General features: G+C 25.6%; 1 protein-coding gene across 1 annotated transcript; it reads left to right on the top strand.

Moving 5' to 3' along the window:
• LOC140038650 (uncharacterized) lies at nt 1–2751 on the top strand. Its single transcript, XM_072083999.1, has 8 exons — nt 1–212; nt 293–549; nt 644–847; nt 926–1018; nt 1098–1199; nt 1328–1717; nt 2001–2237; nt 2349–2751. The coding sequence occupies exons 2-8, from the start codon at nt 346–348 to the stop codon at nt 2367–2369; spliced, it is 1251 nt and encodes a 416-aa protein (XP_071940100.1). The 5' UTR covers nt 1–212; nt 293–345; the 3' UTR covers nt 2370–2751.
• The last annotated feature ends 11336 nt before the right edge of the window (nt 2752–14087 follow it).

The following is a 14087-nucleotide window of genomic DNA, read 5'->3' as shown; positions in this document are numbered from 1 at the left end:
CTCCTGGTAATGATCTTGATGTATATTTACAACCTCTAATCAAAGAATTGAAAGAATTGTGGGAGATGGGGATCAATACATATGATGCATCTTACAAACAAAACTTTCAATTAAGAGCAGCATTATTATGGACTATTAGTGATTTTCCTGGCTATGCAATTTTATCCGGTTGGAAAATCAGTGTATAAGAGTGGAAGAGCTTCAGAACACAGGTATTAGTAAGAGTATTTGATATTTTTAAGTATATTAATTATTGCATATACACTAATAAATGTTGTTCTTATTTTTTTAGATGATGAGACTGATGGTGATGTGGAGGCAAAAAAAACACGAGGGCCAACATATATGACAAGTGTTTGGGGTCAGCCTACATCTCATCGTTATAAAGTTAAATTCAACAAACTTGGCAAACCAGTGGGCAAAAATAAATCAAGATTTACAGAGTTCTTGGGTACAATATCAAGAAATGGTTCATATGCCCCAATTGATGTCCAAGATTGGCGAAAAATTGACAAGTCTCGGAAGAAAGACATGTTAAAGATTGTCAAGGTAATAAAGCTTAAGTCAGTTTATACATGTATCAATATTTGTTAGTTATTTATGATATGATGGGTGAAATCTAAGCACATGAAATATATTGTAGGAAAAATTTGATGTCCCTCCTAGTGCAAAAATTTGGATTCTTCGTGCTTTGGGCAAGTATTGGAGGAATTGGAAGGCATGGATTAAAGCCACATACTACAAGCCAAATATACAAGTTGAAAGTCAAATGCTCAATTTAGATGTGAGAGTGGTAAAAGATCAATATAAAGTTATTGCTGATTATTGGGAGTTAGAAGATACAAAGGTATATGTATATTCCCTTTATGTAATAGTATATCAGATTATTTTGGAGTTATTTCTAAATTATTTGTATGTGATATAGAAAATTAGTGAAAAAAATAAAAAAGCAAGGGCAATGAAGACCACGAATCATAATACCGGGAAGAAATCATTTGCCCAGATTCGAGCAAACATGGTAAACATTTCTGGCTATTCTATTATGCTTCATTTAATATTATTTCAATTTGTTTAAACAAAAATTCTTTTTGATACAGAAGAAAAAATTAGGCCGCAATCCATCACGAGTTGAAATGTTCAATCACTGCTACACTGATAACAAAGGAAACCCATCTAGTAGTGCAGTAGCTAATATTATGGTAAGTAAAATCTTTCATTATACTGTTTACTTGCTTTAAAATATGTTAGAAAGATCTATCCATTACTTTCTAATCTATATTAGGATTGTACAAATGTAATCATTGTTTTACTCTTTACACTTTTGCAGCTTGCAATGAATGAAAAGGTTAGTCAATTGCCTCCTGAAACTGAAGATTCTGTTGGAAAAAATGATGTATTTGCACAAGTAGTTGGGCAAGACAAGCATGGGCATGTACGAATGTATGGTTTTGGTATATGTCCAACTGATGTGTGGGGTGATGAACCTAGTCGAAGTGGATCTCAGCGACTAGTGTTGGATCAAAAACATGAAATATTAGAGATGAAGGCAAAATTTGCTCAGCAAGAGGAACAACTTAAAGATCAAGCAAGAGAACTTGCTAACCTGAAAGCTTATTTAGAGCAACAAAATGGTCATAACTTTATGAATCAATCAAGAATCACTTCAACATCATCTAATCATATGTCAACCTCAAGTTCCAGTCTTAGCCCTCTTAAAGTAAGTTTTTTAATACATTTGTTCGGTAATGGCAGTTCTCTTTGCTTGATAATGATCTGATACTTAGATATGTTTTGCTATTATAATATGAAAGCATTTTTAGTTTAGTTATAATACTTAGACATGTTACTCTTGAGTAGTTGTGGACTTTCGTAGAAGTATAGTTCATAGTTTAATTTTCTTACTATAATGTACTTACTACACAACATGAACTGGAATTTCGATATGACTGCTTTGCTTATGGCTAGTTTTCTGATGTTTCGGGTTTTGCATTTTCATGTAGGAAGGAAACTGGATTTCTCTTTTTAGCTTAAATGAGCCAACAAAAGTTGTAGCAGTTGGACGGCTTCAATCCCTTGATCCTTCTACAATAGTTGGGGGCCAGCCACTAGGTTCGAATTGGTGTGAAGTGCTAGTTCAAGTTGTGATTGAACGTGATGAGCATTTGATTAGGCCTTATGTGCCTTTACAAACAATTGCTGATTCATTTGGTGCTCCTATAGCTTGGCCAACAAAACTAGTATGTTTTTCCTTTTCTAGCTTTCAAATTATGTTAACTATTAATATCTCATATGTTTGTCTCATTCGATAATTATGATAGATTTTAATACATAATATACTTATGCTATAGGTAAAAATTTGCGAAGATTGATGTGCTGAAATTCAAAAGTAGACAAGGTGTTGCAGCATATGGATACTTATCCATTTATATGGAAGTGCTCTAACTGTAAAAGGACAAAGTGTTGCTGCATATATTACAAGAAGTTGGTCGACCAGTGGTTTAGTTGATTTTAATTTATCTGGTGCTATTTAGGTGAAATCGTGGCAAACAGTCAGTAGGACATTCTAGCTGTTTCATGAATGTTGCCTCAAATATTATGTTTTTTTTGCAAGGATGAAAGTTTAATTGGTTGCTTGAAAAACTACTAGAAGTTATGAGTACTTTAATTGTAATCACTGGTTATGAACTTATGGTGATAATTTGAAAGTGGTTTTTCAATCAAATATTGTTGGTTTTGGTCATTGATATCTAAGATGTCCAATATGAATGTATGATTATATTGATACAATAGGAATGTTATATTCACCGTAATACCTGTGGCTGAGCATAAAAAAGAAAAAAAATCCAGTCTATTGAGGCACTTGTAAGTGTCGCAATAAGGGTTTCTTGTAGTAGAGATTTTCTTGTTATACAGCAGGTTTTTGAGGCATTTTAAAACACCGTTAAAGGTTAATATAGAGGCATATGCTAGTATCTACATTAAGATATACCGTGACATACTTGCATGCCTCAATAACAACCTTTTTTTGACATTTACTACTGTCTCAAGAATGGACTGTTAAGGCATTTATAAGCGTCAACTTAAAGTTAAGATGGCATTGTTTTGTGCCTCTAAAAAGTTGAGTTCTTGAAAGTTGAATCCCAATTAAGGCATTTTTAAGTGTTGGCATTATATCCTTGTTTTGGCACTTCTAGATGTCTGAATTGTTTTCTATGTCATGACACTTAATTGTGCCTTCAAAAGCTTTTGTGACATAGGTTTTACATGGCACACTAAGCATGTGCCTCAATATATTAAGTGCCTCAACAAAGTGCGATTTGCGATATTTTGATGTGCCTCTATAAGCTGTTTCTCTTGTAGTGTTCGTAGTTAAATTAGACAGGAGCTTACAACATCACAATAATAATTTATTTAGCACGAGTAATGAGTTGCTTGCTTAGTATAAGGGAAAAATACAAGTGATAAGTTTCTCAATAGAAATAATCTGAACAAAAAAAAAAAAAATTCCCTCGAAAAAGTTGAAGGTAGAACGGCATTATCAGAATGTCATCCTTGATCCATCCACTGTCATAAAGGGCATTTGGAGGCATATCAAAGTGGTGGGCTCACTGCTTCTAAACCTGTACAATTGGGCCCTATTTATGTAGAATTGTTACAATTGCTTGATTCGGGTCCCTGTTTTCCTCAAGAAGAACTATGGCTCCGTTTGGATTAGTTGTTTTTTGAGTTGTTTTTCAAAAACAGCACTGTAACATTTTGTTTTTGAAATACAAGTCCGTTTAGATTAGTTGTTTTTTGGGTTGTTTTGCAAAAACTATATGAAAAACCTTTACTTTAGATGTTTTTTAGATTATTTTTAGAGGTATTTTTAAAACATATTTTTGAGTATTTTTATAATTTATAATTTATAATTTTTATATTTATATACATTCATGCATTTATAATACATTTATAAATATTTATAAATAAATATATTTATATAAAAATATATAAATGTATTATAAATGTATTATATTATATATAATACATAATATAAATATATTTATAAATGTATATTATTATAAATTATAAATTATAATTTATAATTTTTATATTTTTATATAAATATACATTTATGCATTTATAATACATTTATAAATATTTATAAATAAATATATTTATATAAAAATATATAAATGTATTATATTATATATAATACATAATATAAATATATTTATAAATGTATATTATTATAAATTACAATTTCTAATTTATAATTTTTATATTTTTATATAAATATACATTTATGCATTTATAATACATTTATAAATATTTATAAATAAATATATTTACATATTTATATAAAAATATATAAATGCATTATAAATGCATTACATTATATATAATACATAATATAAATATATTTTTAAATGTATAAGTGTATATCATTATAAATGTAAAAATTATAAATGAATATTATACAAATGTATATATTAATATATTATAAATATATATTAATATTATGTATAAATGTATTAATATAGTTAATATAAATGTATAAGTGTATTAATATTATGTATAAATGTAAATTAATATTATGTATATTAATATAAATGTATAAATGTATTATAAATGTGTTATATTATATATAATACATAATATAAATGTATATTATAAATATGCACTAATATATATATTACGCATAAATGTACATTTACATAAATGTATAATATATATAATATATAATATATATTATATTATATATAATTTATATAGTATATAATATTTATGAAAATATATAAAAATATTTTTTAAATAAAATAAAGTATTTATAATATGTATAAATAAATATGTAAATATATAATATACATTGATATTAATTATAAATATTATAATATTATAAATATGGTGTTTATATAATATTTCAATTTGTAATATTTATTGTATATTTCATTATATAAATATTTATATAATATATAATATATAATTTATAAATATATAATATATAATTTTCAATTTGTATAATATACATAATATTATATATATAATATAATATACATAATATAATATATTATACTAATATACATTTATACATTATTACATATTTTGTATATTATATATTATACATAACATTATTATACATTATTATCACAATAATGTACATAATAATATTATACATTAATAATGTATATATTATAATATAATTTACATAATATATTATGTATAAATATTTATACATTACTGTATACAATATTACATATTATGTATATTATATTATATTATGTATAATATTAATGTATATAAATATTTATATAATATATAAATATATAATTTTCAATTTGTATATTTTAATTTATATTAATATAATATATATATATAATATACATAATTGAAATATACATATGGAGTTGTTTTTGATATAATGTTTGGATATGGTGTTTTTAGAGTTGTTTTGGAAATACACATTTACTATAGCATTTGAATGTGAAAAACAGTTCTTTCCTCACATTTATTTTCTCATTTGACCAAGATGGCGTTTGGTTAGAGAGTTTCGGAACGGAGAATTAGAATAAATCCCATAATTATTATTTGGATTACTACTATCGAAATCGAGATTTTGGAATCATACCTAAAAATTTAGAATTCCTTAATTCCCTAGTAATTTGGAGGATTTTGGATAAAACCCAACTCTAATTCCCATTTAGAAATGGGAACCGTCCCGCCACCCATTAAAAAAATTAATATATAATAATATACATATATATAATTATGTATATAATATATATTATAATTATAATATTTAATTATAATTATATACTTTATTATAATATTAGTATAATTATATAATATATTTATAATTATTATATAGGCATATATAATATATTATATAAATATATTATAATTATTTACTTAAATGTAATTATATTTATATAAAATATATTATAAATTTATTAATATTATATAATAATATATTTATATTATTTATATATTTATAAATGTATATTTTATATGCATATAATTATAATATATACATGTATATAATAATAATATATTATATAATTATATTTATTTTTGTTATTATAAATATAATAAAAACTATATTTAACATATAATATACTTTATAATATATAATATTAGTATAATTAATATTTATATATAATTATATATTTATATTTTTATTATAATATATACATATATACAATATACATTATAATTAGAATATTTTATTATAATATTAGTATATTATAAAAATATATAATATAATTATTTAGTTAAATATAATTATATTTATATAATATATATTACAAATTTATTAATATTATATAATAATATATTTATAATATATATGTATATTTATAAATGTATATTATATGTGCATATAATTATAATATATACATGTATATAATATTAGTAAATTATATAATTATAGTTATATTTATTATTTTAAATATAATATATATAATTATTATTATATTTAATATATAATATACATTATATTTATATAAAATATTAGTATAATTAATATTTATATATATTATATACTTATAATTATATTTATATTATAAATTTGTATAATTATATTTATTGATATATATAACATTTAATTTAATTAGTTACAAACTTATAATAATGATATTATTAGTTATATGTATTATATAATGTATATTAATCTATGTAATATAATTGATATTATCAATTATACTAATATTTATACATATTTACTAATAGAAATTATTAATTAGTTATACTATATTTACTAATACATTTATACTAATATATTTAAATAGTGAAAATTTCTTATATCCCATTTACAAAGAGTCAACGAACCAAACATCAACTATAGTAATGATCTACATTCCTGGCACTGAACCAAACAAATATATTGGAATCATTGATTTCATTTCAAATTCAGGATGAATGATTTTGAATCCGAATCTGATTCCAACATGCGAACCAAATGCTACATAAAAGTTAAATCTCCCGAGGATATGGGCCGAGCAATGACTGCCCAAGATAGGGATAAAAGAGCTCTAATGACCAGGTCGTGAACATTTTTTTGGTTGCATATCTAACAAATCACCGCTGAAAACCCTATCAAAATTATCTTACATGGTGTTTTTAAGCTTCAAATGAAAATTGATAAGTTTATAACTAAAATTTATAAGATCTATTTTGATGAAATTAGCATAGGAGCATAAGTGTTGCACATAGTGGGCATTTGTTTTAGGAATACGTACTAGGATAATTTTTTAAAATTAATTAAAAAGAATAGAAATTTAACTATTTAAATTTCATATTGCTATCAATTTTCTCCTCCAACAAAACATATAAATTATTTGTTTAACAAAACCTTGTCGATAGTACGCCTTAGTAGCAAAGTATAGAAAAAGGGTTAGCTATATTGCCAAAACAATTATGTTCTTGCCAAAGCAATTTCACTCTAAATAATAATAATACCCTCACAAACCAAGAGTACCCATATTTTGTATTGTATAGATCCACAGAATAAAACAAGTGCCAAAATTGAAAACCAATTTAAAGTGGGATTTGGCTCATCTCTAGTTGATTCTCTCTCCATTTTTTCGAAGTACTCATCTAGATGTATGACACGTATCTTCATTTATTAACAAGAGTTAGGATTAATTAAATTTAAATTGACCATGTCCCTTCTTAGTAATTCAAGACATGTGTCATACATTTAAACTAGTGTGAATACCCGTGCTACGCACGATGCTTACGTTATTGAAATAAATTAAAAGATTATACTATTTTAATTTGAAAAAAGTTAAAAAAATTATACCAACATAATTAAAATTTAATATTTGTCTAACAATAGTTCAAAGTATGACAAAATCAGTAGATCATTCAAGAATTGCGTTTTTGCGAAAGATGGATTTTAAAATAATAATAAAAATTTATATTAGAAAATGAATGATATATGGATAGAAATAAATGTAATTGCATGTTTTATTTGATTTCAAAATAAAATGCTTACAAACATTATGCATTAGATTTAATAATCTTGTACAAAGGTGTAAACATTTTTTACATCAATCAACTTTTTGTATGAAAATTAATATTAGTGGTTTAATTAATTCTATTAAAATTTGTAGAGTTCGTACTACAAAAAAATGTTGAGTGAGACTTGTACTTCTGGGAAGTGAACTTGCTGAACCTTTTTAAAATATTTCATTGGGATCACTATGGTATGAAATTCGTTTTGTAATCAATTATTTTTTTCTTTGTAATCTTGCAGGTTTGGAATTAAGACGTCATTGAAATTAAATGATGGAACCAATGGGGGCTAATGGAGGCCATAGCCCTCCTCCCCAAGTTTTAAAAATTTTAATTCATATTATATAAATATTTGTGTAAAATAAAGTTGGCCCTCCTAATTTTTTTACAATTTTAGTTTGTATTATGAGAATATATATATATATATATATATATATATAAGTATATATGTGTGCGTGTGAATTAACTACATTTGAATTAATTTTTGTACTTAAAAAAGTTATTTATTTTTTATATCCCTTTATAATTAAAGTTAATAATTGATATTTTTAGATGTCATATATTTAAATAGATGAAAATTATTTCAAAATAAAATACTTAAAAACATTAAGCATTCGGTTTGATAATTTTGTACAAAGATACGAGCATTTTTTACATCAATCAACTTTTAGTATGAAAATTAATATTGGTGATTTAATTAATTCTGTTGAATTTTGTGGAGTTGATACTATAAAAAAATGTTCAGTAAGACCTGTATTTTTTAGAAGTAAACTTGCTAAACCTTTTTAAAATATTTCAATAGAATTAGTATAGTATAAAATTCGTTTTGTGATCAATTGTTTTCTCCTTTGTAATCTTGCAGTTTTGGAATTACGATGCCATTGAAATCAATGATGGAACCAATGGGGGCTAATGGGGGCCATAGTTCCCCCCTCCCCCAAGTTTTAAAAATTTTAATTCATATTGTGTAAAACAAAGTTAGTTTTCCTAATTTTTTACAGTTTTAGTTTATATTATGAGAATATATATATATATATATATATATGTACATATGTGTGCGTGTGTGTGTGAATTAACTACTTTTAAATTAATTTTTTTTAAAAAAATTATTTATTTTTTACATCCCTTTATAATTAAAATTAAAATTTGATTTTTTAAATGTCATATATTTACATAAATAAAAATTATTTTGAACATAACACATAAAATTAATTTCGTGATACTACAAAAAAGTGTTCAGTGAGACCTGTATTTCTTAGAAGTGAACTTGCTGAGCCTTCTTAAAATATTTAAGTGAGATCACCGTAGTGTAAAATTCGTTTTGTGATCAGTTGTTTTCTCCTTTGTAATATTGCAGGTTTGGAATTAAGACGTCATTGAAATCAATCATGGAACCAATATGGGCTAATGGGGCCCATAGCTCCCCTCTCCCCCAAGTTTTAAAAATTTTAATTCATGTTGTGTAAATATTTGTGTAAAACAAAGTTAGTCCTCCTAATTTTTTATAATTTTAGTTTATATTATGAGAATATATATGTATATATGTGTGCATGTGTGTGAATTAACTATCTTTGAATTAATTTTTTTATTAAAAAAGTTATTTATTTTTAACATACCTTTATAATTAAAATTAAAATTTGATATTTTTAGATGTCATAAATTTAAATAGATGAAAATTATTTTAAACATAACACATTAAAATAATTATGTCAGGAAAAATTTTAGCCCCTCTAGAAAAAAAATCTTAGTTTCGTCACTGATTGAAATATTTGTAAGTGAGATTTATCCATGGTGAATGTATGATACATAATTTTTTTAACTGTATTTAATTTATATGATGACAAATGAAATGGGTAAATTAGATTAGTAATCATAAGTTTTATGAATGATTATGAGAGTAAAATATATTATGACAATAAGATACGTTGAATTGTGAAAATTGTAATTTAAACAGGCTCCTAAATTTTGGATATGTGACTTTCATAGTTGCGAATTTCTTCAATTAACAGTTAGTTATTACTATCAATGATGTGGTAAGTGTCAGTAATAAATGTGAGACGTGAATTGAAATTTACAGATATCATTTTACAGAGGTGGTTATTATCTGTTAGTTAAAGTTTAGGAGTTTTAATTTTATGGATTAGTGGGGAAAACTTGGGGAAAATGTGGGGGAAATGTGAGGAAAACGTGAGTATGATTATAGGATTTGTGGGAGTGATTATAGAATTTGTTAAGAGATAAACATTTCTTAATTATAAAAATATAAAATTCTATTAAAATAGCATTCAAACTTTTGACAATTTTGGAAGCTCCTTATCCAAAACCCCCTCTGCAATACATATAGATATAGATGTGTATTATACGAAATGAAAAAAGAACTCACTAGAGAGGAACCAAATCCGTCTAAAATTATGTCAGCAAATTCTATCATATTTTGTATTGTAGATTCACAATTAGATGATTAATCATTTTTATAGTTGAGAAGGGCCAATCTGACATTCGTCTTACAAATTTGTTCATTTTTCGTTAGGTAAGACTTGCAGCTTGGGCGCGTCCTAGTTTTTGCAAGGAGAACCACGTTGTTGTTACTTGTTACCCTTACTTTCTCATTTGGTTAAAGTTAACTAAGCCTTTGATAGCATGTGTGATGAAAGTGGGGCATGACTTGAAAAGATTATTAACTAACGGTTAATATCCTTAACCTATAAAAGACTAATTGAGACATGCTTTTCTGTAAAAAATCATAATCGCAACCTTTGGAAGTTCTGTAAAAAGGATAACATACTCATTTATAGTCTTAATATACTAGCACAAAGTGTTATCAAGTAGTAGTAAAGAGAATTTGTCCATTGATTCGCAATAAATAGACGGCAAATTTACCCTAAAGAGAAGCGAAAATAGATTACGAGTTCAAGTCCATTCTCATCAATTTATCACAAGTATTCAGAACAAATCATAGTTGAAACAGGTGATGAAATTTGGACCTTACAAGATCAATACAATGTGGGTTGAGGTGAGAGGGAGTCCAAAATGTCCCACAAACATTAAATGAGTCACTTTGCAGCTTGAGAGGAGCTTATGGGCCTACGTATCGTCCCTTAAAGCCCTGTTTTTTAGGACGCTGTTGAACCCCTTTTTCTGTTTGTTTTGGTAGTTTTAATATTTAATCATTTATGTGTTTCTTTTGTTTTAGGCTGATGTTGGCAAAATGTGATTCCTGTTTTATTCAATTAAATTTCATTCATGGTTTTAGAAAAAGAGAGATTACTTTTTTCGTTCTTCCATCACGAAGAATTCTTTAGTTGTTCTTTTTTTTTAACCATGAAAATCTCCAAATCTTTTTTTTTTCTTTTGATTATACGTTAATTAACCCAAAATTCATTGTACTAGTTGTCTAGGTTCACTTGACACAGAGTACAAATAAAGGCATTGACCTATTGTACAATTGTAAAATGGGATAATTTCAAAAACCTCCCCTGAGGTTTCTGACAGTCTCACTCTTCTCCCCTGAACTTTGCAAAATATCAGATATCTCCCTTGTCAGATTATTGGGCCCTATTTGTGATATCATTGATGATGAATTGATAGATATACCCTCATAACTTATGATATATTTTGAAGCTATTTTGACAGAATTATTTAAATGAGTAATAGAGATATAACTTATGATATACCTTCTACTCCACTTTACACTTTTTATTCGTAGTACAATCATCAATGAAGAGTTTAGCACTAGTGTTAACTTTCTCTAAAGTCATGTATTTCATGTTTTTTTTTTGTAAGACAATTATCTAGTGTAACTCATTACTTATATTTGGATAAATTTGGTTTTCAAAAAATCAATGACGTAAAATTGTACATTACATCATCTCATAAAGTAATGCGACACAATTTGGGTTATTGAATTTTTTGAAAATCGGATCTACCTAAGTTCTGGTATTCAAACGAAGCTTGTTGAATAAATTCGACTAACTATAGTGTGAATTAATTTTTTTTTTAAATCTCAACTAAAGTATCTAGCACTAAATGAAATGAAGTATCTTGCTAGTTCATTTCATTTTCCACAGAGAAAATCGCAAAAAGAATTATTAAACTACTGAGAATTTGGTTATTTGATTGTTACACTATTTATTTAACTGCAATTGCCATTCACTCAATTAACCAAATAGTGAAAATTTTTTTGTGACTTAACTAGTAAAAATTTATACTTTTAGTCACTCAAATAATATTTTTTATGACTTACCTAATAAAAATTTGTACTTTTAATCACTCAAATTATAAAACTATACATTTTTTTATATCACCAGAAGTATGTTTCAATTAATTGAATGATCATATTAGCTAAATAAATGTCTAATAGCTAAAACAAAAAAATATAAATAGCATTGTAACATTGCTTGAAGAAGTCATCTGCATTTGTCTCTATATGGTTCAACTTATTACTTCCTTTTTTTTTTTTGCTTTTGCTTTAGCTCAAGTTGTGGATAAACAAAAAGGGCATATGTGGAACACAAATATCATCTCACTCCTCAAAATATTTTTTTAATGCTCATTTTTCTGACATGGGCTGATCTTGTTACTCCAACTATAAGTTCAGGGGAGGTATCTGATATTTTGCAAAGTTTAGGGGAGGTGAGTGAGACTGTCAGAAACCTCAAGGGAGGCTTCTGAAATTATCCCTTGTAAAATTTATACACATTTTCTCTCCAATTTGGGTAATTTATCCCTAGCTCTATATATCATCTAAAACATATGGTGTGGAATTCAAAAATGGAAAATTAAATATTCGTACAAACATATCACCTTTAAAGCTCTTTGGGGAATCAATAATTTTACTAATGCCCTTTCCAGCAGTTGTCTCAAGCAGCCGAAAACCAAATTGCAGACATCCTTCTTAAACGAACTTAAGTCCCATACATTCATTCTTTGCAAAAATTCTCCAATTTGAAGAAGTAAAATATGATTCTGAAAATTTAGCAAATCTCGAAGTTGGATATCCTAAATCCAAACCTAAGAAAATGGAGTACTAATTCTATCCTGATTAAGCCACGTAATGCATTTTGCAATCCCCATTGCAATTTTTACCGTAAACCTGTTTTGGGCAGAAAAGAAAGTGTTATTATTATTTTACCCCCTTAAACTATATTACTACTATCAGTTTACCCTCTAACGTTATCTTTTAGTTACTTCACCCGCATAAGTAATTCAACTTAACATGTTAAGAAAATTTGGACAAAATTACCCTTTTATTCTGTAGCATTACTACATTGTTATTGTTACTTTATTCCTTTAAATTATAGTGATATAATTGCTTTAATTCTTAACATTACTTCTAGGCATTTTACTTCATCGTTAATCTAACTAGTATGGTAAAAATTTTTTAAATATATTTACCCTTATATATATAATTAAAAACAAAAAAGTTAGAATGATTATTCTTCTTTTTTTTTCACTTTAAGAGATCCAAAAATATAAAACTAAAAAGATTTTCTCAAATTTCTTTTTTCACACTTATTAATACTAGGAAAAGAAAACGAGATAGGAAAGAAGGAGGCAAAAAATTAGATTTTACAAAGAAAAAATAAAGAAAAGTCTAATATTATTGTATTAATTTAATATTATTGGGATTAGAATTGAAATCTGGTGGTAAACAGTAAAGTGAAATAATTTTAAAATAATAAAAGTATTTAATTCTTTCTTATTTGTATTTAAAAAAAAAAAAGAATTGAGCTCTCTTTCAATCTCTCTCTCCCTCCCCCTCACCATCTTTTTTTTTAATATTAATAAGATTGTCAAGAAGAAAGAAATTAATACTTTGACTTTTTTCTTGATATTAAAAAGGAGAAGAGTCACTCTAAATTTTTTATTATTTTTATTATACAAAGAGAAGAATACTTTCTTCTAAAGTTTTTTAACTTGCTAAGTTGGTTTAATGGTGGGATAAATTATCTAAAAAATAATTTTATAGGTAAATTGATAATTAGACCATAGTTTATGGGGGTAAAGTGATAATAACGTTAAGGGCTAAACTTGTCTTTTCACTTTAATTAACAAACTCCGTTAAGTTTGACTGTTAGTTTTGGGGGTAAAGT

This window comes from Coffea arabica, chromosome 3e (genome assembly GCF_036785885.1).
Source record: "Coffea arabica cultivar ET-39 chromosome 3e, Coffea Arabica ET-39 HiFi, whole genome shotgun sequence".
Lineage (NCBI taxonomy): Eukaryota > Viridiplantae > Streptophyta > Magnoliopsida > Gentianales > Rubiaceae > Coffea > Coffea arabica.
The sequence above is the reverse complement of the archived record's forward strand: the minus strand, read 5'-3'. Positions and strand labels throughout refer to the sequence as shown.

Excerpts from the sequence above, each read along its gene's own strand:
- LOC140038650 (XM_072083999.1), top strand. The coding sequence starts at position 346 with ATGACAAGTGTTTGGGGTCAGCCTACATCTCATCGTTATAAAGTTAAA. Across the intron at positions 550-643 it reads ACATGTTAAAGATTGTCAAG|GAAAAATTTGATGTCCCTCC; the intron begins GTAATAAAGCTT and ends AATATATTGTAG. Across the intron at positions 1,019-1,097 it reads CCCAGATTCGAGCAAACATG|AAGAAAAAATTAGGCCGCAA; the intron begins GTAAACATTTCT and ends TTTTTGATACAG.